At 44.0% G+C, this 25,535-nt stretch overlaps 1 protein-coding gene across 1 annotated transcript in view; it reads left to right on the forward strand.

The window, feature by feature from the left end:
• RASA1 (RAS p21 protein activator 1) overlaps positions 1 to 17,325 on the forward strand; it is a 3,076,403-nt gene extending 3,059,078 nt beyond the window's left edge. Inside the window, exon 25 of the mRNA XM_044064149.1 lies at positions 16,399 to 17,325. Coding sequence (XP_043920084.1) covers positions 16,399 to 16,482 — 84 coding nt within the window. The 3' untranslated portion in view covers positions 16,483 to 17,325. The remainder of the gene's footprint in view (positions 1 to 16,398) is intronic.
• Positions 17,326 to 25,535: the final 8,210 nt, after the last annotated feature.

The following is a 25,535-nucleotide window of genomic DNA, read 5'->3' on the forward strand; positions in this document are numbered from 1 at the left end:
AAATCTGCCTAAGCAGCAGAGACCTCCAAAGCAGACACCCAAGCAACCGCTACCCCAAAACAAAACATGTGCAACACATAGCTCACAAAGCCAGTGTGCCGAACAGTCACAGCTCTTAAGGCTAAACAGCACACCTGATACACTTGTAATAGGTGACTCTATCGTCAGGCACACTGACGTCCTGCTCACCAGGCTGAACAAGGAGAAGGTCATGGTGAGCTGCCTGTCTGGCGCTAGGATCCGCCACATAACACAAGCACTCGGGTCACTCCAAGGCAAGTACAAATATGACTCAGTCATTGTCCATGCTGGTGTGAATGACTTGAGATGTACCTCCCTGGACTACATGAAAATAGACATAGAGGAGCTCTCTGAGCATGTAGCCCAGGCCAGTATCACCCTGACCTTGAGTAGCATCTTACCCTCACCAAGAATGATGCCACAATATGAAGACAAGATGATCAATTTCAACAGTTGGCTTAAGTATTGGTGTCATTCAAAGGGGATCCAATGCCTGTCAGCCTGGGATGACATGCTCGACAAGCCACGATGCTTCGCTAAGGACGGCTTGCACCTGTCACCCCTGGGCTTTCGGATATTGGCAAAGGCTCTTGCCACCCCCATAGTGCCTTTTTTAGGCAAGGCTCAAAAGACAAACCCACCTCCATAGGTATCACAAGGAATAAAAAACTAAGAGTAATGCTACTCAACGCCAGAAGTCTAAACCTCAAAATGCACGCACTCGAAACTCTCCTTAGCATGGAGAACATCGATATCTGTGCAGTAACAGAAACATGGCTCAAGGCTCCCGAGAGCACCCCAACACTACCAGGTTATATCTCATACCATGCTTTTTGGCCCCAAAACTTGGACCGAACCACAAAAGGAGGGGGAGTATCAATATTCGTCAAAGATACCCACACCTCCAGGTTGGTGGCACAGCACGAAGCATCAGAGACTATCCATGTGCAACTAACAGTGGGTAAAACTACCTTCCAGTTTGTAGCCTGCTACAGACCACCCTCCCAAACCCAGGAACCCCACTCGGCCTTCCTGAGAACACTGGAAAATATGAAGGTCTCTCCAAACACCATTATATCGGGCGACTTCAACTACCCAAACATAGACTGGGAGCATTACTCTAGCTCCAACACCCTAGCCCAAAGGTTCCTAGAATTTATAAACTCAAATGCTATGGAACAACTTGTTACCACTCCCACAAGAGGGGAAAACATACTGGACCTGATCATCACCAACATGGGGACTCTATGCTCCAGACCAGAAGTGTATCCCTCACTGGTAAGATCAGACTATAAACTAATCTCACTGGATATTCACATCCCGACCCCACCCCCTGCCCAGAAAACCACAGTGAAAAACTTCTCTAAAGCAAATTTCACACTCCTCAAAACCGAGGTGGAATCCTTCAAAGCCCCCGGGCCTGTGGAAAATATGGCCCAGACTGCAGAATCCTTTATAAACACATTCTATGAACACCTTCAGGAAGGCATGGATCATGCAATCCCAAATAAAACCAAGACCCAATCCTCCAAAGGCAGACGTCCTGTCTGGTGGACCCCAGCCATTAACAAGCTATACAATAGGAGGAGGAAACTACTACATGATAGAGCAAAATCCCAAAAAGGGAAGGCATCTCTGATCAGTATTAGCAAAAAACTATGGGCAATCATAAAATCGTGTAAGGCCAGCTTAGAGAGAAAAATTGCACAGGACACTAAGGATAAATCACAAGGCTTTCTTTAGTTATGTCAGGAACCTGGGTGGGAATTCCCAGATATGCTCAGAATTAGTCCAAAATGACAAAAGATACACCGAACCCACAGACATTGCCAACATCCTAGCTGACAGGTTCAGCGCAAACTTCTCCCATCCCTCCCCACCAAAAGGGCAAATATCTATCCCAGCAGTGTGCTGCCCCCCTGACATCTCAGATGCTCAGGTAAGAGCTGCCCTCTCCAAAGCAAAAAACACAGCATCAATGGGACCAGATGGTGTCCCAGGCTGCGTCTTACATGAACTCTAAGAAGAGCTTAACCCAAACATAAAACTACTGTTCCAGTCTCAGTTTTACTACAGGATATGTACCCAAAGAGTGGCGTACAGCAACAGTGGTCCCTCTCCACAAAGGTGGTGCCTCAACAGATCCTGGAAACTATCGCCCCATAAGCCTGACTAGCTTGGTCTGCAAAGCTATGGAAAGGATCATCATGGACCTCATAAATAAAGATACTGGGGACCTACAGACACTGGATCCTACCCAGTTCGGCTTTGTTATGGGCAGATCCTGCCTCTTAAACCTGGTCGATTTCTTTGACAGTCACCAAGGCCATTGACGTGGGGAAGGTGGTCCACACAGCCTACCTGGACCTCGCAAAAGCCTTCGATAGAATACCCCACTCGGGCATTATAGATAAGCTCACCAGCTTAAATATAAACCCCCTATGTCACTAGATGGGTTGCAAACTGGCTCAAGGACAGAACCCACATGGTTAGAATTGCTGGAGCCATGTCATACTCCAAACCAGTTACAAGTGGTGTCCCACAAGGCTCAGTCCTGGGACCTCTCTTGTTCGGTATATATTTCCCGGAGGTACAGGCCAACACGGAAAGACTGTGGCTGACTAAGTTCACAGATGACTGCAAACTGGGCACCATAATCGACTCTCCAGCCGACACAAGCATCCTCCAAAAGGGCCTAATAGAAACAGACAACTGGTGCCAGAGCCATGGCCTCAAGCTAAACGCCAAAAAGTGTATAGTCATCCCCTTTGGCAAAAACAAAGTGCCCACAAATTACCACATAGGTGGTAATCCATTAAGTACGGAAGAAGTAATTAGGAACCTGGGGACCCAAGTTGATAGCAATCTCTCATTTGACAACCACGTGGCTAAAGTGGTTTGAAAAACATTTTATATAGCCCACCTAATCATGAAGGGATTCCCATCTAGATCGGGGGAGGTCATCGTGCCTCTTTACTCATCCCTCATCAGGCCCATAATTGAGTACAATGTCCCTTTTGGGATGTACCTTACCAGACACCTGCAGCAACTGGAAAGACCCCAAAAGTACCTCACCAAGAGGATCAAAGTGTTCAAACAGATGCCATATGCTGCCCGGTTAAAGAAACTCCAGCTCTACTCAGTGGCATACCGCCTGCTCAGAGGCAATCTGTGCCTGACGTATAAAGCCATGTCCAACCCGGAATTAATGGACTTGCTGCACCTCAGAAAATCCAAATCCCATCGAGCTACGCGCTCGAGAGACTTCAACCTCAGCACTGAAATAAATAGGACATGCTGGAGGGACAGATTCATAACCCAGAGGCTCCCTTCACTCTGGAATAAAATCCCAGTCCAGGTTAGGCAGAGTCCCTCATTGACCCTCTTCAAGAGGAATCTTGATGAGTGGATGGGAGATCGTAGGTTTACCCCGGGTATCACTTCTGTGTCATTGTTAGACAGAGGCACAGTATACTTACCTCGAAAAAGGGCGTAGCAAAATTAATTTAAAATGGGTGACGAAAGCCAAACACACTCTGGCTAGGCTTATAAATGCCTTAGGGCAGATAGCCTAGTATGAACCTATGAACCTATGATCAATATCAAAAAGTCCCACCTGACTCCGGTTCAGATCATAGACTTCATCGGGGCATGGTTGGATTCGATTCAGTCAAAGATTTTTCTCACCCCAGAAAGGATAGAAAATCAGACTCTGTGTATCGGCGATCTTGGATCACTCGGTAGTCACAGCAGTCCCTCGAGCCAGCCGGTTCAGTTCTGATGAAGTTTTTGTCGTGGAAGACAGCCTTCTTGGCCGCCATCACCTCAGCCAGGAGAGTTTCAGAGTTGCAGGCCTTATCCTCCTTGCCCCCTATTTGGTTTTCCACAAGGATAGGGTTTCGCTGTGTACGAACCCTTCCTTTCTTCCCAAGGTGTCCTCAGCAGCCAATATTAAACAGTCTATAAATTTGCCAGTCTTCTTTCCAAATTAGAGGGAACGTAAGCTTCATTTATTGGATGTCCATAGAGAGCTTTGTTTTTACCTCCATAGGACTAAACCCTTCAGGAAGTCGGATCAATTGTTTCTTTTTCTAAACCATTTTTGGGCAAAGCAGTTTTGAAAGTGTCCTTATCAAGGTGGATCACTTTTTGTATTGCACAGGTTTATAAGGACAAAGGTTCATCTCCTCCTGGTGTATTGAAGGCTCATTCCACTAGAGCAATGGCCACTTCTGCAGCTTTCTGGTCAAGTCCCATTACACGATATCTGTGCGGCAGCATCTTGGGCCAATTCACACACATTCATCTCTCATTATAAATTGCATCTTATTTCTAGAGGGAGAGTATCCTTTGGCTCTGCGGTGCTCAGAAATATCCTTCCATAGGGGCCTCCCAGGAATACTAGTAGCTGGGGACTCTGTCCCATATGTGCAGAATGAATGAAGTCAACTACTTCAGATAAAGAAGTTATGTTCTTACCATAACGTTCCATCTGAGTAGTAGACTTCATTCTTCTGCACCTTCCCTCCCTCCATCCCCCTCACTCTTGAGGTTTTTCCTATTTAGAATTGTGGTTATGTTGCCATTTAGTGTCAGCAAACTCGATCTGGGGCTAGATAGGAGGAAGTGATGTAATATAGGTAAGGGAGGAGCTTGGAGCTCGGAGCTGATGCTTGAAAAGTTTTGCCGGCTCAGATCCGAATCGGATCCGTATACCCCATATGTGCAGAAGAATGAAGTCTACTACTCAGATGGAACGTTATGGTAAGAACATAACTTCTTTTTTGCACCCAGCGTCTGTCAATTTCAGTTGACTGCCTGGATGATAGGGTCTTAATTCCTTATAGGCACGTCTTTACTGAAGATGTGCAACAGGTACTAATGGAGGCAAGAAAGCCTGTTACAAAAAAATCATATGTTAGCAAATAGAAAAGGTTTACTAGTTGGTACCATCAACATAAAGAGCACCCATTCAGGGCTAGTTCTTGTCTGGCTTTGCAATATTTGTGAATTACTATTTTAAGGACTTACTTATTCCTCTACCAATGTTAATTTATAAGCCATTTCAGCATGTCTACCCATGGATCCTCTTCTTTCAATGAAATCTCATGTTAAAATGTTCTTGAAAGGGGTTTTGCTTAAGAAGCCTCCAGGAAAACTGGTGGCACCTCCTTGGGATCATAATATTGTGTTGGAGAAGCTAACACGCTTCATTTGAACCAGCCAACCTGGCTGACTAGATTCTCAACATGGAAAACAGTTTTACTGATTGCTCTGACCTCTCAAGAAGGATATCAGAGTTGTAAGTTTTTATAGTGTCAACCCTCTCTCATTTTCCTTAGGGACAGGGTTTCTTTGAAAACTGACCCTTCTTTTATGCCTTAAGTGGTATCCAAGTTTAATTTTAAGCTAAACTATCCATCTCCCCATTTTCTTTCATGAACCTAAAAATGAGGGAGAAAAGATGCTCCTTACCTTGGATGTCCACAGACAACTCTGTTTTTTTCATGACTAAAATTAATCTTTCATATCTTCAAATCAGTTCATTTCTTGTGAAGGTAAGGAGGACAACCTGTGTCGAAACAGACTATTTCCATATGGTTGATTAAGGCTATTACCTTTTGTTATACTAACCATAACAAAACTATTCCAGTCAAGGCCCACTCTACCAGGACAACAACACTATTCCAGGCAGGGTAAAGGCCCACCTTGGCTTCATCTGTGGCTTTTTGGAAAGGGTTGGATTCTGGAAGTATTCTAGAAGCTGCTACTGGGCCTCTGCACATACTTTTGCAAAGCACTGTCAGCTTGATTCCTTCTCTAGGTCCACTTCAAGCTTTACTAGACTATTCTCCCGGGACTACTGGATTACTGATGTTCTTCGTGTTTCACTGTTGCAGTCATCACAGTCGGCCCGAATAGCAGAGACTTAGTATTTCTGTGTTGGATGCTGTTGCTCCAGGACTGATGTCAGGTCATCAGGGGTATAAAAACAGGCAGCTGACGCCATTACATCAGTCTTTCTTGCCAAGGAGCCCAAAGCAGAAGCAGTTCGCAAATGCCGGTCGGCCGCTACCTGAATTTTCGTTTACAAATTTAATAATGCTGAAGTCTTCTAAAGTAAGTACCCCGTTGGGGATCCTTTTTTCTTGCGCTAACCGATGTCAGAAAAAGTTAACAGTTGTCTTGCCTGTGGAAAGCAAATACCTTAGAGATTTTCATTCTTACTGCGTCACCTGTTTAGGCCCAGACCACAGTGTCCCTTGCTGTCATTTTTTTGCCTTATTTAATGCCCGAATGATTTGTCGTTGGGCTCTCTGTCGCTAAATTCTTTCGCTCTCAATCTCCGTATTCTGAAATGGCTTCGGTAAGCCATCCGACATTCCGAAAAAGCGTAAAGATAGACAGAGACAGACCACATAGGTCCTAAACTGCCGACGATGCTTCCGTTAAGCTAGTCGCCAGTCTGCCGGTACTCAGTAAGGCGCTTTCGCAGCCCCTGATGCCCGCTTCAATGGATTCGCAGGCCTCTACTGAAACCCATTTGGAGTCTGGTATGTTGCAAGACTCTTCTTTGACAATGGAACCTGTGGATGTCTCTACCTTGGATGGGTCCGGAGCCGCTGAGCAGGCACCGTCTTCTGAGGCAGTTATTCATTTAACCGATGCGATGTTCGACTCAAACCGACGACTTCTTTTTTAACCAAAACTACCAAGTTTCTTAGGCCCAGAGTACATACTACACCTAGAAAACCGACGACCAAAGTGCATGCACCTACTCCCTTGCCACAAAAACAAATGCTTAGAATGGTTGAAGACCTTATTACGCTGATTAGGGGAAGTCAGCCTTCCCCTTCTAAGAGACCAGGAGTCCAGTTCCCTTCAGCTTCTACAGACCAGGAGTCCGATGACTCTGAAATTTCTGATTATGAAGACATGCCCTTATCTGGTTATGAGGATTCAGATGCAGAGTAATCCATTCCATCTGCCTCCCCTCAGAGGATTTTTCTTTTGGTGAAACGTTGCATACCGTACGAGAGCATTTCCACTGGGAATGCCAAGACTGTCCTCAATCCAAAAAGTGACTTAGAGAATTTCTAGAGTTGCCTCAACACAGGCCCTTAGCAATACCTTCTGTCCTGGATGTTGTGGATGATGTTTTTATAGAATCCAGTCTTACTCCTGACATGTTACCTCCTGTCCTTAGGAAACCAGACAGGTACTACAGAGTACCTGACACACACACATTTCTTTTCAAGAATCCTACTGCTGACCCAGAGATCATTTCCTAGGGGCCTAAAGGTATCAAGGCTACTACAGCCAAGAATCCCACCCCTTCGGGCAGGGATTCCAGAGCGTTGGACAGATAGGGTAAGAAGGTATATACCTCTGCAACTCTTGCTATTAGGGCACTGAATTGTCAGCTTCACATGCTGAAGTACCAGCAACATATTATGGAACCTATTAAATAAAAAGTAGCAACATTTTCAGACTGTGCAGAAAATAAAGAATTGCAGGAGCTTATGCATTCTGCAAGCCAAGTCAGCAAGCATACCTTGCAGTGTGGCTTTGATGCCCTAGAAGCATCTTGCCGGACAGCTGTCACTGGCTGTGTACTGGGAAGACATGCTTGGCTGAAGGAGCAGACCTTGCCAGACCATGTCAAATCAAAGTTACTAGATGCTCCTTTGAATAAGGACTGTTTGTTTGGCACCAAAGCAGAAGAGGTTCTTAAAAAGATGGAGGAAAAAGCTAAGTCTATGCAGACTGTTAAAGAATTCTTACAAGTGCAACCCCCTAGATTCAGTAGGCATTGCCCTTCCAAGCACTGGTCCTTTCCAACCCCCTCCAGGCCTTCTCAAACCAGACCCAGGGAAACAGACCACCCAGTCTACAGTCTCTGGGTATGCAGAGATCTAAGCAATGGAGTGCCCCCACCCCTAAAGCAGGGAGTGGTAAACCACCTCCTTATGGAAAAAGCTCACAATGACTTCTTTACTCCATTCTCCAGCCTTTCCCGATTGATTGTGCTCCTAGGAAGAAAACTTGCCCTTCATGCAAAAAAATGGATGTCCATCACTCAGGACCAGTGGGTCCTCAACATTGTATCCCAGGGGTACAAATTTTACTTCCATTCACTGCCAACCCCAAGCGGGTTTCCAGACCTTCCTCCAAACCAGAGGCTCAAAACCAAGTACTTTCCCTACTCAATATCAGAGCTATTCAGCCGGTTCCAGTAGAACAGAGGGGTCAAGGCTTCTACTCCAGACACTTATTGATACCCAGGAAAGAGGGGTTCTTGGCACCCAATCCTGGATCCTTCCATTCTCAACACTTTCCTGGTGGTACCAAAATTCAAAATGCTTTCCCTGCAACAGCTTCTTCCTATGCTAGCCAAGGATGCATGTTTAGGCACCCTAGACTTAAAGGAAGCCTGTCTGCATATCCCCATAAGGGAATCATGCAGGAAGTATCTACATTTCAGGGCAGGGTCTATGCATTATCAGTTCTCTGCACTTCCCTTTGGCTTATCTACTGCACCCAGAGTATTCACAAGATGCCTGGCTCCAGCCATTGCATACTGCAGGCAGAGAAATATCCAAATTTACCCGTACTTGGATGACTGCCTGATTCAGGAGTCAGGAATTGCTACTGCAGCATTTGACATTTGTGAAAAACCTTCTCACCTTCTTGGGGTACACCATCAACGAAAATAAATCAAAACTGGTGCCCAATCAGATTGTATTCCTGGGAGCAAGCTTTGACACACATTCCCAGATGGCATTCCTCACCTCAGAAAAATAAGTCTATCTGACAGACTACTTCAAACAAATGCCACCAGAACCCAGCTATCTGCAAGAAAAGTACTGCAAGCCCTAGGGTTCATGGCCTCATGTATACTGCTGATTCCATATGCAAGACTGCATATGAGGAAACTCCAATGGTACTTAAAAGTCTTTGGTGCCAACATTCTCAGGACCTGGAAACAGTCATTCTTATCATACCCTGTCTAAGGACAGAGTTCCTCTGGTGGGCAGAAGCATGCAACCACAACAAGGGACTGCCATTTACTCAACCCCAAGCTGCCCAGACCCTAACCATAGACGCATCAGATTATGCCTAGGGGGCACACATGGATGGAAAATGTATTCAGGGCCACTGGAGCCCAAGTCAAATTCATCTGCACATCAACCAAAAAGAGATGCTAGCTGTACAGAGTGCCCCGACAGCTTTCAGATCCCTAATCTTTCCAGGACAACTACTAATAAAAACAGACAACACCACAGTTATGTGGTACATCAACAAGCAGGGGGGAGCCCATTCCTACCCACTCTGCAGGCTAGCTATGGCCCTGTGGAACATGGCCTTGGACATTCAAGTCCATCTGCAAGCTCAATTCCTGCCAGGCAAACAAAACTTACTGGTAGACGACTTAAGCAGAAATCTCCTAGACCCACACAAGTGGCAACTGGAGCACAGCACCTTCAACCTTCTCATTCAGAAATGGGGGGACTCCAGAGGTGGATCTCTTTGCCTCCCCCTACAATCACCAGCTCAGCAAATTCTGCACCAGGAATCCTCACAGCAGAGCCTGGAAAGTGGTCTCAGTCTATGTTTTTCCCCTTCTGCCCCTCCTTTCAAGAGTATTACTCAAGATAAAGCAGGACAGACCAAGGACAATTCTGATTGCCCTGGACTGGCCACGCCAGCACTGGCGCCCACTCCTGTGCAGCCTGACATCGGTGCCACCCTGGCATCTACACCAGAATCCAACCCTCCTCTGTCAGCAGGAGGGACAGATTCTGCATCCACAACTGCAAACCCTAAATCTTGCAGCATGGCTTATTCCTTGAATCCTCCCCCAGCAACCTTAAACACGTGCCGGACGTCATTCTTGAAGCCAGAAGACCCAGTACAAGAAAATCCTATGCTGATAAGTGGAAAAGATTCTGCTCATGGATTCAGTCTAAAGGAGAGGACACAACACTGCCCTGTCTGCCTCTTATCCTGGATTACCTAGCACATCTAAGTTCCTGAGAGGGGCAAACAACAACGCCACCAAGGAGAGCATGCATCCCTGCTTGGGACCTTAACTTTGTATTGGAAAAGCTCGTGCCCCCCCCCCCCCCTTGAACCTGCCACAGCACCCGAGTTAAAATTCCTGTCTTGGAAAACAGCCTTGCTTCTAGCCATCACTTCAGCTAGAAGAGTGTCTGAGCTACAAGCACTCATGGCTGTGGAACCCTTCATTATTTTCCATGCTGACAGGATTTCCCTCAGGACTAACCCTTCCTTTATGCCCAAAGTACTGTCCAGTGTGACTCTCAATCAATCCATCCATTTGCCAACCTTCTTCCCTAATCCTCAAAATAAAGGGGAAAGGATCCTGCACTCCTTGGACGTACACAGACCGCTCAGATTCTACCTTGATAGGACTAAGCCCTTCAGAAAATCTGACCAGCTATTAGTCAGCTTTGCAATAGGGGCTGAGGGCAAGGCCATTTCAAAACAAACCATTTCCAAATGGATAGTACACTGCATCCATTTCTGCTACAAGAATCATGGGAAATCAACCCCTAAGGGGGTCAGAACACATTCCACTTGGGCAACATCTACCTCTACAGCATTTCTCAGGGGAGTCCCTACCAGGGATATCCTGGAGGCTGCTACCTGGAGTTCTGTACACACCTTCACTAAGTATTACCACCTGCCTATCTTTTCCAAATCCAGGGCAGGATTTGCTACAGCAGTTCTGCAAGGCATACTAGTCAGCCCTAACTCTTCTTGACTGCCTCCACCCTTCTTCAGCTTTGGGAATCCACCCAATTGTGATGACTGCAACAGTGAAACACGAAGAACGTAGTACAGTTGTGTGCACTTACCATAAATGTAGATGTTTGAGTGTATTCACTGTTGCAGCCCTGTTTTCTCTCCCTCCAGCCCCCTGGTCTCTCTCTCTCTCTCCTACATATGGCTATTACTAACCCCTTCTGGGGTATTTGTATGGGTATTGTTATTTACTTTTTACTGGTGGTGTGTTCCCCACCATAACATAGCTCCCTATTTGTGGGGCTCCTGACATTTGGGGCAAGAAAAACTGATGTAATGACATCGGCTGCTGGAGCGACAGCATCCGACGGAGAAATACTAAGTCTCTGGTATTCGGGTCGACTGACTGCTACCTGTAGGTAGATAACCCAAGTGTGATGACTGCAACAGTGAATACACTGAAACATCTACATTTATGGTAAGTGTACACAATTATACTGTCTTCCACCTCCCAAATTTAGTTATCTAAGGTAATATACTCATATAGCTAAGGCTGCTGCAGCAGTAATCAGTATGGTGAACAGAATGTAACATAACAGTAGATGTTTGAATAATCACTGGAGCAGTAGCCGTTCCCTCCCTCCACCCTCTTGTTTTTTTATGTGTGTTTTATGCCAGGGTCTGGACATTTATTTTTTATTGTTCCTAACATTACCCCTTCAGGCCTCAGCCTCCCTGTTTCTGCTAGCAGGAAAGCTCTGAAGGGCATTGTTCCCAGACTTGTCTTTCAAGTCTGCTCAACTTGAGATTCCCGGCAGTTTGGGCATGTTGAAGGTGCCCCAGAAGCTTTGGAAACTGAGCAGCTGTTATATCAATGACAGGATATAAACCTTACAGCTAAGGCTACTTACAGCAGTGATCATAAGTACATCTACTTTTGTGTTCAATTAAGCTTGCACAACTGTACTGTGATTATTCCTAACTGTGCAAGACATAATTTATTTTATTTATTTGTTGATATTTGTTAACCGGGTTTGTCCAACTGGGCTTGCGACCCATTTTCAGTGGAGACCCGAGGAGAAAAGCTCCAGTAGTACATTTTAAACAAGTATTAGTTTAAACAATATTGATATAATAGCAGTTATAGCAAAAGATTCACATATGTTGGGTTACATGCATAAAGTTAAAGTTGCATTAAAAAGAAGCTAAGTAACAATTTTACATTGATATAGTTCAATAGGTCAACAATAAAAAAAATTGTATAAAATTATGCAAATGCATATTAGACACATTGGAGAGAGAGGTGTAATGAGGTACTAAGTATGGCCCTTTTGAGGATACATAAAGGGAAGGAAGACTAGGTAGGGTCATGGCAAGGGCAGGTTCTGGAATTGAGAAAATAAGCTTTTAGTTCATTTTTAAAGTGTGAAGTGTGGGAGATTGTTCGTAAGTCAAGGGGAAGTTTGTTCCAAGCATGGGCAAGGGAGTGTTTGTAGAGTAGTTTGCCTACTGACCTTTTTGGGTGGTAGATATCAAGTAATTGTTGGTTAGAAGTACGGAGGGACCGGGATGGGATGTAGACGGAGACTATGGAAGATAGAGATGGACAGAAGGAGGGTTTATAAAGAATAGAGTGTAGCATATGGAATTGATAAGATAGCAGAAATTGGGGAAGTTTAAGCCATTGAAGAGAGTTTAAAGAAATGCAGTGGTGTGAGTTGTATTGGGAGTTAGTAATGAATCTGGCTATTTTATGGTAAGTCTGTTGGAGTTTGTTTAGAGTTGATGCCTGGATATTGGTAAGAACTGGGGCGGCGTGTAAGAGGGAGGGGAGGAGGAGTGACTGGCCCAGGGTAAGTCTAGATTTAGGGGTTAGGAATTTTTTGTTCTGATATAGCAGACATAGTTTCTGGTTTGTTTGTTTTTTTTCATTGGAGTATGTGTAGGTTGAACTTTAGGTTGATAATGACCCCTAGGAGTTTTGTGTGGGTGTCTGGTTGGATAATTGTATTGTTAGAAGATGTAATAAAAAAAGGAGGTTTTGTGATGAGGAATAGAACGGGGAAGGAAAAGTAGGAGTTTGGTCTTTTTGGGATTTAGGATCAGTAGGTTGTGAGAGAGCCATTGTTCATTGGATAGTAGGGCCTGTTGGGTCAGGGAGTGTAGTTCAGGAATGTTATTTGAGATGGATATAAGTGTGGAGTCATCGGCATACTGAATAAGGGAGGATTCTTTACATGAGGTGTAAAGATCATTGGTGAAGATGTTAAACAAAAGGGGTCCCAAGATGGAGCCTTGGGGAACACCAGTGGAGATGGGAAGGAAAGGTGAGGAGGATGAGTGCCATTTGACAGATTGTTCCCTGCAGATAGGTAACTATTAAACCAGGCAAATGTGGAGGGGGATAGGTGGAGATTTGCGAGTTTGGATAGTAGTAGAGGATGAAAGACATTATTGAAGGCTTTGGAGAGATCTAGAAAGAGACAGGAAATGAGTTTCTTGTTGTCTAGGGCCTCTGCAATGATATGAGTGAAGGTGAGGAGGGCAGTGGTGGTGCTGTGGTGAGGACGAAATCCATGTTGGGTAGGGGTAAGTACGTGGTGTGTGAGGAGGTGATAGAGAAGCCGTGAGTGAATACATTTTTCTAATATCTTGAAGAGGGGGGACAGAATGGCAACGGTTTGGTAGTTTGAGGGGTCAGTGGAGTTCCCACCTTTATGAAGAGGGATAGTGAAGAAAGATTTCCAAAGGGTGGAGACAGTTGATTCCAGAATAGATCGATTAGTTAGTATAGATATAGGATAGGCAATTGAGCCAGCAGCAAGTCTGAGGAATGTAGGAGATAGATTGTCAGTGGAAGGAGAGCAAGGTTTTAGCGTGAGTAGTAGAGATTTGATGTAAGTAATGGGAACTGGCTCAAAAGAAAACAAAGTTGTGTTAGTGGGACTTGGAGGGGTGGGTGTTGAAGTAGAGTTTGGCTTAGAGGTTACCAGATTTTGGATGGAAGAGAGAAAGTGTTGATTCATGAGGGAAGCTGTTTCCTGAGAGGAAGAGTTAAGGTATGGGGAGGGATTAGAGGGCTTTCCAGGATAGAGGATGTTGTTGAGAGTTGACCAAAATTTTCGAGGATTGGATTTGTTAAGCTGAGCAGAGCTATAGTATAACTTTTTGTCATTATTTGTATGTTTTTTGCAAGGTTCCTCAGTTGCCTGTATTTTTGAAGAAAAGGTGGTTGTTTAGTTTTAGTCCAGGTGGTTTTCCAAGCACTATCTCTTTTTTTCATAAGGGACCTAGTCTCGTTGGAGAGCCAAGGAGCATGATTTGATTTTACTCTGATCTTCCTAGAAGGAGCTAAGGAGTTTAGAGTATTCATGAAGATGCTATTGAAAGTGCTTACAGCATTGTTTAGGGTGAGGTGTTTTAGAATGGACCAATCTATGTTGTGGAGAATGGAGTTAAATTGGGATGAATTGAAAGTAGATAGTTTTCGACAGTCTTTGATATGGTGGGGTTTAGGAATGTGATAGTAGTATCTAAAGATGGTGGTAGGGAGATGATCACTGAGGGAGTCAGGTAAGGTGGTGGGATTGTGGTATTGGTGGGGGAATTGGTAAGGATCCAGTCTATGATAGAGCTGGAAGTGGAATTTTTTATGGAAGCGAGTGGGAGATGTTATAAGTTGGTGGAAGCCGTGTAGGTGGATTCTGAGTTGGGGGGAGTCAGTTGTGAGTTTGGACCAATCAATGTTGACATCACCAAGGATAAGTGTCTCATATGGTATGTTGTGGGAGAGCCAGGATAGGATGTTTTCAAGAATGGGCAGATTGTTACCAGGAGGAAGGTAGATAGAGGCAATTGCAAGTTTTTTTGTGGGGATTCAGATGGCAGCTAAGGATGATGATTTCAGCTGGGAGGAAGTCAGGAATTAGGAAAGGGTATGGTGAGAGGTTAAGGTTGTTTGAGTAGAGGATGGCCATGCTACCACCTTTTTTTACAGGTCTATCAGATCGGAAGATATTATAACCTGGTGGGAGTATTTCACTATTTGAGATTTGTGGCTTGAGCCAGATTTCAGATAGGGAGATGATGTGAGGGGTATTGAGAGCTATCCTTGAGTGCAGCTCCGTGACTCTGAATATTCAATGATTAAATAGTTAAGTATTTGGATGGAGATTATTGTTGTGACTGAGGTTGGTGACTGTTAGAGGAATAAGATGGGGGCAGTGTAGAGGTAGTTTTGGGGAGAGAAGTGGGGCCAGGGTTGGGATGGATATCTCCAGAACAGAGTAGGTTTTTAGTGAGGAGAGGGTGTGTAGTAGATGCTAGATGGAGTTTGTATAGTTTTGACTTAGCTTTGTGGGAAGGTTTAAAAACCTGTATTATGGATAGTTTATGTAGACTTGAGGTAGAGATAGTAAAGAGGTTAGGGGAGATAGTAAAAGATGAAGCAGTTGGATATATGTTGTATGAGTGAGAAGTTGGTGAACATAGGAGTGGGTCAGAGAGATTGGAGTGGTAAGAGGTGGAGATAGAATAAGGAGTAGTGCAGATGATGTTAGAAAATAATACATGCTGGAATAAAATATGGTCAGATAGAGTAGGTAGAGACAGTGGTATAGAGGAAGTGGTGTTGACAAGATTGACAGATTAGTAAGGTGGTTGTGGCAATAGGCAGGAAGTGGAATTGTTGTGGCTAGTGGGACAGGAAGGGGAGGGATAGTTAGGTATAAAGGTAATTATAATGGGGGTTGGGAATGGGGGTAGGCTAGGGGAGCGAAGTGAGCCCGAGCGTAGCGGGGCTAGCACCCTGGTCAAGATGAAGTCATAGAAACAATCAGAAAAAGATAGTGAAAAACTGGCTTGAGAGACAAGGATATAAAGCTTCTAAAGGTATAGTCACCAGAAATAAAATAAAAAGAAATAAAATATGAGCAGAAGTAAGCTTACAAAAGGACACTGGCCTCAAACTACACAAGTAGATTTACTTGAAGCAAACCCAGTGCTGTATGGTTAAAATAAGCTACAACAGAGAGGGGCTTTGGAGGAGGAGAGAGAGGTATTACTAGCAGCTAAAAGCAGGGCAAAAAAAAAATAATATCTAAGAGTCTGAAGACAGTAAAATAGGGCAGGCGCACTAGGAAAGGCAGTTATGAGTGAGGCTCAAAATGAATTCAGGGAAGGGTAAAGTACAGAGCAGGAGAATATACACAGAAACAGTATGAGGATAGTGGGTAACCAAAGAGAAAGGATAGGAGCTGCTGGCATCTGCTTTTCGTAGCGACTAGCAAAAAATAAGCACTGTAAATTCTTGTGCTTATAAAGTCTAGCATTAATTAAAAGATTAGCTTATGTAGTAGTTTTACTGGGACACATACTTCAGTGTCCCGGTAAATAATTCCTTGCTTGCTCATACTGTGATATTTTGGTGGATCATTTTTGTAGTACATACTGTTAAAAAATTTTCGTAAATGGGATGTCATGGTACACAGTTGCATTTTTGCATTATTGTGAAGTGTTTTATTTGATCTTTATTTGTATCGGTGCCTCTGGGTCAGGATAATTCTCTGTCAATAAAGCATTCGTATTTTTTCTTTCTTTTCCTAACAGCATGCCCTGAAGAAACTTCTGGCTATCACAGAGCTCCTCCAGCAGAAACAAAATCAGTATTCAATGTCAAATAGCATCAGGTAGCAGCTTGCTTTCCAAAACTCTGCATGGATCCAGCATGGCCAAGTCGGCAGTTCTTAGCAGTGTCACCTTGTACCTGGTCTTAAAAGAAGAGAGTAGCACACATCTGTCAAATTCCCAGTGACATGTGAACTATGCAAATATAAAGGAGACATTCACTGGTGTCCGCACCAGTAGATTTTGAAAGCTGTTTGTGCCAGAGGACACTTTTTTAGTTAAACTCTGTCACTGCCAGTCTCTGAGCCTTGGTGTGTTTTATCACCTTTCACAAAACTAAGTGCTGTGACCATACTTTTAAAGTGTTTTCAGTTTGCCAGATTGCCAAAGTTACCAGACAAAGAGTACAGTCAACTGACATCCTAGAAGAAACACATTGAACCTTCTGACAATTTTATTATAACTGGAGTACAGGCTATATGCTTTTTATACTGTAATTTGTGACTGATTCATTTTTACTGCTGTTACAGGTTATTCATTGTTGCTCAGATGTTAAAAATGTATTTACAAAATACAGACTCATTTAGAAAGAGAGAGTTTTGCTACAGACTTTTGTTTTATATTCTGAAAAAAAAAGTGCTGAATGAAAATCACAAATTCCAAAAGATGTGCAGAAGGAATCACATCAGCTTTTTTTGTATTGTGCAAATAAAATCTGATCTGTGTAATTATAGTGCTTGGTCAAATAAGGTCTTCCCTCAAGGACAATACAGTATATACTGGCAGTCACTTAATCAAAAAAGCTTTCTATGTAAAATGTTTACAGTAGTAAATAATTTGAATAGTTTAGTAATTTTATTGATTATATCAACATTGCATGTACTTATTAAAACATTTTTTGTAAAGTAAGATGCAGTCTTGTCATTTGCGTGATGTGCTATAAAATGAAGGGTGGCATCGTATCACCTTATCCACATGGCCTTGAGAATAGTATTCCACTTAATTGGTTAGAGAACATGCAGAATGAGTGAAAAGGGGGACAGAATACAGTAAAATATAGATGAAATGCAGGAGTATTGTATTAACTATAACCAGGTTATCAAGGGGCCATGAGACGTAGAATAGGGAGAAAATTGTACAATAAAATTAATAATGTAGTAAATTAAAAGATGGATGAAAAGTCATGGTTAGGGGATAGGGTAAAAACAGTAGGAAGATAGTACACGTCTGCAAAACAGAATGGGAATGATAAAAAGTTAATTGTATATAAAGAAAACAATGGATGAGAAGTTCAATACAAGAAGACTTGGAGAAAACTGTGCCTAGCTAAATCAGGATAACAGAAATGAGTGAAAATTATATATATGCAGTGGAAAGAAAATGGAAGTTAAAACACCACAAGGAAGAAAGTTATAGTTGAGAGTCAAAATGATAATTACATCTCCTGCATTTGCATTACCTCTCTGACCTACTCATCTGTACTTGGTAAGCCTGTTGGGGAATAATCGAGAGTTTCCTGTGCAAATGCAGTGTACATCATAAAGATCCTTTGTACATAATTCTGTCCAGTAGCTCTACTGGAATTAATTATACTCACTTTAAATACATATGTTCTTTGTGTTTCACTGTTGCAGTTATCACGCTTGGGTTATCGTGCCAGGGATAGCCCTCATTCGGCCCGAGTACCAGAGGCTTTGTATTTCTGCGTTGGTTGCTGTCGCTCCAGGACTGACGTCAGTAGTATAAAATCAGGCAGCCGACGTCATTACATCAGTCTATCTTGCTGAGGAGCCCGAAGCAGAAGCAGTTCACACGAGTGCCGGTCGGCTGCTACCTGAGTTTTCGTTTCCGAGTTGACATCTTCTAAAGCTAAGTACCCCGCTGAGGATCCTTTTTTCTTGCTCTAACCGATGTCAGAAAATATTAACAATTGTCTTGCCTGTGGAAAGCAAATACCACACCGAGACTTCCATTCTTACTGCGTCACCTGTTTAGGCCCAGACCATGATGTCCATCGCTGTCGCTTTTGTGCTTTGTTCAACACCAGAACTATACGTTATTGGGCTCTTATTGTAGCTAAATATTTTCGCTCTCAGTCCTTGTATTCCGATATGGCTTCGGTAAGCCATCCGACTACTGATCTTCCGAAAAAACATAAAGAAAAAGACAGATACAGACTGCACAGGTCCAGAACTACTGACGACGCTTCCGTTAAGCTAGTCGTCAGTTCTCTGGTCCTCAATGAGGTGCTTTTGCAGCCCCTGATGCCCGCTTCTGTGGATTCATAGGCCGCTACCGAGACCCGTTCGGAAACTCCTCAAACAAAAATATCTTCCTTTCCTGCTGTGTAGAAAATAAAGCATTACAAGAGCTTATGCATTCTGCAAGCCAAGTTACTAAGCATACCTTGCAATGTGGCTTTGATGCCATAGAAGCAACTTGCAGGGCAGCAGTCACTGGTTCTGTCCTTAGAAGGCATGCTTGGCTTAAGGAACAGACCTTGCCAGACCATGTCAAATCAAAATTGTTGGACCCACTATTGAACAAAGACAATTTGTTTGTCACCAAGGCAGAAGAGGTATTAAAAAGATGGAATAAAAAGCTAAATCTATGCAGACAGTTAAAGACTTTTTACAGGTCCAGCCTCTGAGGTTCAGTAGGCATTGCCCCTCCAAGCACTGGTCCTTTCTCGCCCCCTCCAGGCCAGCTCAGCCAAGACCCAGGGGAAGCAGACCCCCCCCCCCCAGACAGCAGTCCCAGGGAATGCAGAGATCTAAGTAATGGAGTTCCTCCTCTTCAAAAACGGAATGCTAAGCCATCCCCTTTTGGTAAGAGCTCACAATGACTTTACACCTCCACCCCTTACCTCTGCCCACTTGCTTGTGCCCCTAGGAGGAAAACTCTCCTTCTTTGCAAACAACTGGGCCTCTATTACCAACGAACGATGGGTCCTCAACATAGTGTCCCAGGGATACAAATTTTATTTCCACACTCTGCCAACCCCAAAAAGGTTCCCAGATCTTCCTCCAAACCAGTGGGCAGAGGCCAAAAAGCAAGTCCATTCCTACTCTCCATGAGGGCAATACAACATGTTCCTGCAGACCAGATAGTCCAAGGTTTCTATTCCAGACTCTTCCTGGTACCTAGAAAAGAGGGCACCTGGCGCCCAATTCTCAATCTATCCATTCTAAACACCTTTCTGGTGATACCAAAATTCAAAATGCTCACCCTCCAGTAGCTTCTTCCTGTACTTTCCAAAAATGCTTGGTTAGTCACCCTAGACCTAAAAGAGGCCTACCTACACATCCCAATCAGGAAATCTTGCAGGAAAAAGCTAAGTTTCAGGGCAGGATCTATGCACTTTCAGTTGTCTGTGCTTCCCTTTGGCTTATCTACTGCTCCCAGAGTTTTCACAAAATGCCTGGCTCCAGCCACTGCTTTTTGCAGACAAAGAAATATTCAAATTTACCTCTACTTAAGATGATTGTTTGATTCAGGCAGACAGTCAGGAAAAGCTGTTGCAGCACCTGACCTTTGTAAAGGACCTACTGACCTTCCTGGGGTATACTATCAACGAAAATAAATCAGAACTAGTCCCCACACACAAAATTGTATTCCTGGAAGCAAGCCTGGACACAGCATCCCAGATGGCATTCCTTGCTCCAGAAAAACAAGCCTACCTGACAGGCTACTTCTCTCAACTAGTCACCAGAACCCAGTTATCTGCAAGAAAAATCCTGCAAGCTCTAGTGTTCATGGCCTCCCGCATTCTACTCATTCCATATGCCAGACTGCATATGAGGAAACTACAATGGTACCTAAAAAGCCTTTGGTGTCAACGCTCTCAAGACCTGGAAACTATCATACCTGTTATGCCCTATCTAAGGAAAGATTTTCTTTGGTGGGCAGCAGCATGCAACCACAACAAGGGACGTCCCTTCTCACAACCCCATGCCGCCCAGACCCTCACCACAGATGCATCAGACTATGCCTGGGGTGCACACCTGGATGGCAGATGCATTCAGTGCCATTGGAGCCAAAATCAAATACATCTGCCCATCACCCAAAAAGAGGCGCTAGCTGCTCAGCATGCCCTGATAGCTTCCAGACCCCATACTCTCCCCCTGGGCCTCTAGTGATCAAAACAGACAAGACCACAGTGATGTGGTATATCAACAAGCAGGGAGGGACTCACTGTTATCCTCTCTGCAGGCTCACTATGACCCTTTGGCAGACGGCTTCAGCCATGCAAATACACCTGCTAGCACAATTCCTGCCAGGCACCCTAAACTCTCTGGCCGACAACTTAAGTAGAAACTTGCTAGACCCACACGAGTGGTAGCTAGACCACAAAACCTTCAAACTTGTAACCCAGAAATGGGGCACCTTGAAGGTGGACCTCTTTGCCTCCCACTCTAATCATCAGCTCAGCAAATTCTGCACCAGGGAACCTTACAGCAAGGCCTGGAAAGTGGATGCTCTAGCCTTCCAATGGGTAAACCTCTCGATCTATGCATTTCCCCCTCTACCTCTCATTTCAAGGGTACTGCTCAAAATAAGGGAGGAAAAACCAATGGCAAACTTGATTTCCCCAGACTGGCCTCGCCAGCACTGGTACCCACTGCTGCGCAGCCTGTCACCATGGCACCTACCTTAGATCCCAACACTCTTGACCCAGAAGAATGGAGAATTCATGCATCCACTATTGCAGACCCTGAACCTGGCAGCCTGGCTTATTCCCTGACCTCTCCTCCAACTGCTAGCCTAAGCAAACAAGTCATGGATGTTATACATGAGGCCAGACGCCGCAGCACTAGAAAATCCTATGCTGGCAAGTGGAAAAGATTTTGCACCTAGATCCAGGCTAAGGGAGCCGAAACAGCACAGTCCTCCCTACCTCTCATCTTACCTAGAAGACCTGCTACACAGGGGTCTATCCTTCGCTTCTATTAAAATTCATGCCTCTGCCATCTCTGCTCATTATAGCACAGAGCCACCTCTCTTCTCACATTCTCTCATCACACAGTTCCTAAGAGGGGCTAACAACTTAAGGCCACCCAGAAGAGCTCCTACTCCAGCTTGGGACCTTAACTTTGTGTTGGAAAAGCTCACCTTACCCCCCTTTGAGCCTGCAGCTTCAGCAGTGTTAAAATTCCTCTCTTGGAAAACAGCTTGCTTCTGGCCATCACTTCAGCTAGAAGAGTTTCAGAGCTACAAGCACTCCTGGCTTGTAGAGCCCTTCATCATTTTCCATGCTGACAGGATCTCCGTCAGGACTAACCCATCCTTAATGCCTAAAGTGGTGTCCAGTGTGGCTGTCCACCAGTCCATTCATTTGCCCACATTTTTCCCTAATCCACAAAACAAGGGGGAAAGGATTTTGCACTCTGTAGATGTGCACAGACAGCTCGGATTCTACCTGGATAGGACTAAATATGTTAGAAAAACTGACCAATTGCTAGTCAGCTTTGCAGCAGAGGCAGAGGGCAAGGCCATTTCCAAACAATATCCAAATGGATAGCACACTGCATCCATTTCTGCTACAAACAGCAGGGGAAACCGCTCCAAAAGGGGGTCAGGATGCATTCCACCAGGGCAACCTCCACCTCTGCAGCTTTTCTTAGAGGAGTCCCCACCAGGGACATCCTGAAGGCTGCAACATGGGCTTCTGTTCATACTTTCACCAAGCATTACCACCTGCCTATCTTCTCCAAATTCAGGGCAGGCTTTGTCACCGCAGTCTTGCAGGGATCCTAGCCAGCCCCCAGTCTTCTTGACTGCCTCCACCCTTTTCTTCAACTTTGGGAATCAACCCAAGTGTGATGACTGCAACAATGTACACTTACCATAAATGTAGATGTTCGAGTGTATTCACTGTTGCAGTCCTGTTTTCCCATCCTCCATCCCCCATATGTCCCTCTCTCTCTCTCTCTGTCTCTTCCTCTCTCCTTACAGGGAATTTTTGTTATTTACTTATTACTGGTGGTGTTCCACCATAACCTAGCTCCCTATTTGGTGGCTCCTGACAGTTGGGGCAAGAAAAAATGATGTAGTGGCGTCGGCTGCCTGATTTTATACCACTGACAACCTAACGTCAGTCCTGGAGTGACAGCAACCGACACAGAAATGCTAAGCCTCTGGTATTCGGGCCAACTGAGGGCTACCCCTGGCAGGATAACCTAAGTGTGATAACTGCAACAGTGAATACACTCAAACATCTACATTTATGGTAAGTGTACACAATTGTACTTTTTTAACACTCATTCTTATAGTATAACTAGCATTCTTTAGAAACTGGTTTCAACTTTATATTCTCCTGTTCCCTTTCTATCTTGTTTTTTGCTCAATAGTTAAATGCAATAAAAATGTACAGGCTACCATCAGTAAGTGCCACAGATTTATGTAGTTGTTTTATGATTCTATTTTATGTGGTGTGTGATGTTTCTGTTTTTATGACATTGATGTATTATTGAAACTCTGGATCTTTTCTCCCCAAGCCTCCACTGAAAAGGGATTCCATGCCGAATCAGACTTCCCCAGTAAATACATACAAATAAAATAAAGTAACATGAGAGAGTTTCTCTTTTCATGAAAATTAAAGGAGAAAGTTTGTCCAACAAAGCAGCCATGATGAGAAGTGCAAAGCAGAGAAGGTTTGTGTATATGTGATATGGCTGTTGGGTAGATTCAAAGAAAATGCCACATCAGTGCTTGCTATTGATGGAGGAAGACCAGTAAATTAATCCTCTGGATTTAGGTGTCTCCATGGTATAAAGAATGAAGCCTCAACTAAACCCATCAAACCCACACTTGAGTAGCAACGTGGGTCGTGGCGGAGGCAGTGAAAAGGCAATACCTGTTTGCCTGTTTGGGGGAGGTTAAGTGTCATAGGACACATCTCCTACTAATACATCCCAAATGGGGAGTAGACCTAATAGAGCTGTCAAGTCAAAGATGGGTGGATTTGTCTGTAGGTACTTCAGCACTTCTGAGTGAGTGAGTGATAGCCCCACATGACACTCATTGTGCTCCTACCCTTGGATCACTTAAACTGCAAGATTGGGAGGTATTTGGATTACATAGTAAAAATCTCCTTACCTGAAGGATGCTTTGGTGATGATTATACCATGATTGTTTTTTGAATAGAAAGGGAACACGTGAACAAGGGTATAAGTAATTTGCCAGATGGTCGGCAGACACAGTGAGTCAATAAAACAGTTCGAAAAAAATCACATGGGTAATGCAAGGGAAGTAAGTGCATTGATGAGTTCAGGTAAGGTAGTGCGTTGCAAAATGAATGGAGCGAAACTAGTGTCACTGCCATTATGGAGAAGAAATGCATTTTTAGTACAAAACAGTGAATAAAGTGTTTTATGTAGTTGCAAGTAGATACAAAGATCTAATTCTCACAAGAAGAAGAGGCGCCCACCATAGAAGTGAGAACAGCATAAGGAAAATGAAGTCAGGAATAGCAGCAGGCTCAAATGAGGTCACAGCAGATATGATAAAGATGCTGGGTGAAATAGGGGAGAATTGGCTCCTGAGGGTCCTTATAGCAGTACGGAGAGAAAGGTGAATCCCAGATGACTGGAGAATTAGCATACTTGTGGCAGTATACAAAAACAAAGTGGACTTTGACAACCATGGGCTGTACAGAGATATCAAATTCCTTTCACATTGCATGAAAGTTCTACAGAGTGTGATATGCAGAGCAGTAGAAAGTAAGATGGGAAACGAGTAGTTCAGATTAAGATTAGGATGCCACACAATTGACCCAATGTTTGCAGTGAGACAAATAGTTGATATGAAGCTAGAGATAAGGAAAGAGTCCAGCTGGGTATTCCTAGACTTGGAGAAAGCATATGATAAAGTCCCAAGCTAATTTGGGCAGTTCTGTGGTGGCTTGAAATCCCAAAAACAGTGATAGAATTAGTACAAGCTATGTGCAAGCACTCAATGACTCAAGTAAAACATTTTTCATTCTCTCAGAGGGGTTCCCAGTGGGTACTGGATGTGCATCAGGATTCAGCTCTGAGCCCACTGCTATTCATAATGGTGAATGGACTACATTAACAGACAGGTTGGAGGGAACTTATGAACAAAGTTACTGTATGCAGATGATGTGGCATCGCAGACAAACTCTTGAGCATGAACTTTAGCAAAGGATAGGGGAATGGAATGCAAAACTTTTAGGCACATGTGATGAAACTGAGTAGAGATAAGATAGCTGTAATAGCATCAAATGGGGGAATCGGAAGAAGTTGAGAATTGAGATAGAAGGGAAATAGTGGAACAGGTTAACAGTTTCAGGTATCTGGAAGGGTGGCTGAGAAGAAGGGATGTCTGAATGAAGAAGTCAAAGCTAGAATCAGAGGGGCTGTAGCCAACTGGCATAGAGTGCCAGGTGTAGTGTAGGACAGAAGAATGCCAAAGAAGCTGAAAAGTAAAGTGCACAAAACAGTGGTGTGACCACTACTACCATGTGGTACAGAAACCTAGACAGCAAAAGCATAGCAATTGAGGAAGCTAGAGGTGATGGAAATGAAGTGGTTGAAATGGGTGGCAAGATGCACACTGTAGGACAAAGAAATGAGGATATAAGAGCAGAAGCCAAAGTAGTTCCAGTTGCAGAAAAGATAAAAGAGAACAGATTACAGTGGGTCGGCCACATGTGCAGAAAAGTAGTAGACAATCTAGTGAAGACAATTTGGGGCAGACAGGAAGAAAGCAAGAGGAAATTAGGGTATCCAGCAAAGGGATAGATGGATTGTGTGAGAGAAGATCTGTGATAGGCATCCATCGAAGAAGGTAGGAGTGTAGCACTGAATCAAGAGAGATGGTGACAGTTGAGATGACACCCCAACCTCGTGTAGAAAATGGGAAAAAGGGGGTTGATTATGAACAATTCATCTGTCTTTACCTGCAATAGACAGAGGTCAACTATCAATACGGTTGTGTTTGCAATTGTATAAGATGTAATATGAAATAGTTTGTATGTAGCTTTGGAATTATTGATGAAAATATGAACAAACAAAATATTTGACACCTAGAGGTGTCAGTAGGACGTAACAGCAGATATACGTGGAGGCATCACTTGGCCATAATGAGTTAACTCACAA

Source organism: Protopterus annectens, chromosome 2.part2, assembly GCF_019279795.1.
Source record: "Protopterus annectens isolate FY-2018-M chromosome 2.part2, PAN1.0, whole genome shotgun sequence".
NCBI lineage: Eukaryota > Metazoa > Chordata > Ceratodontiformes > Protopteridae > Protopterus > Protopterus annectens.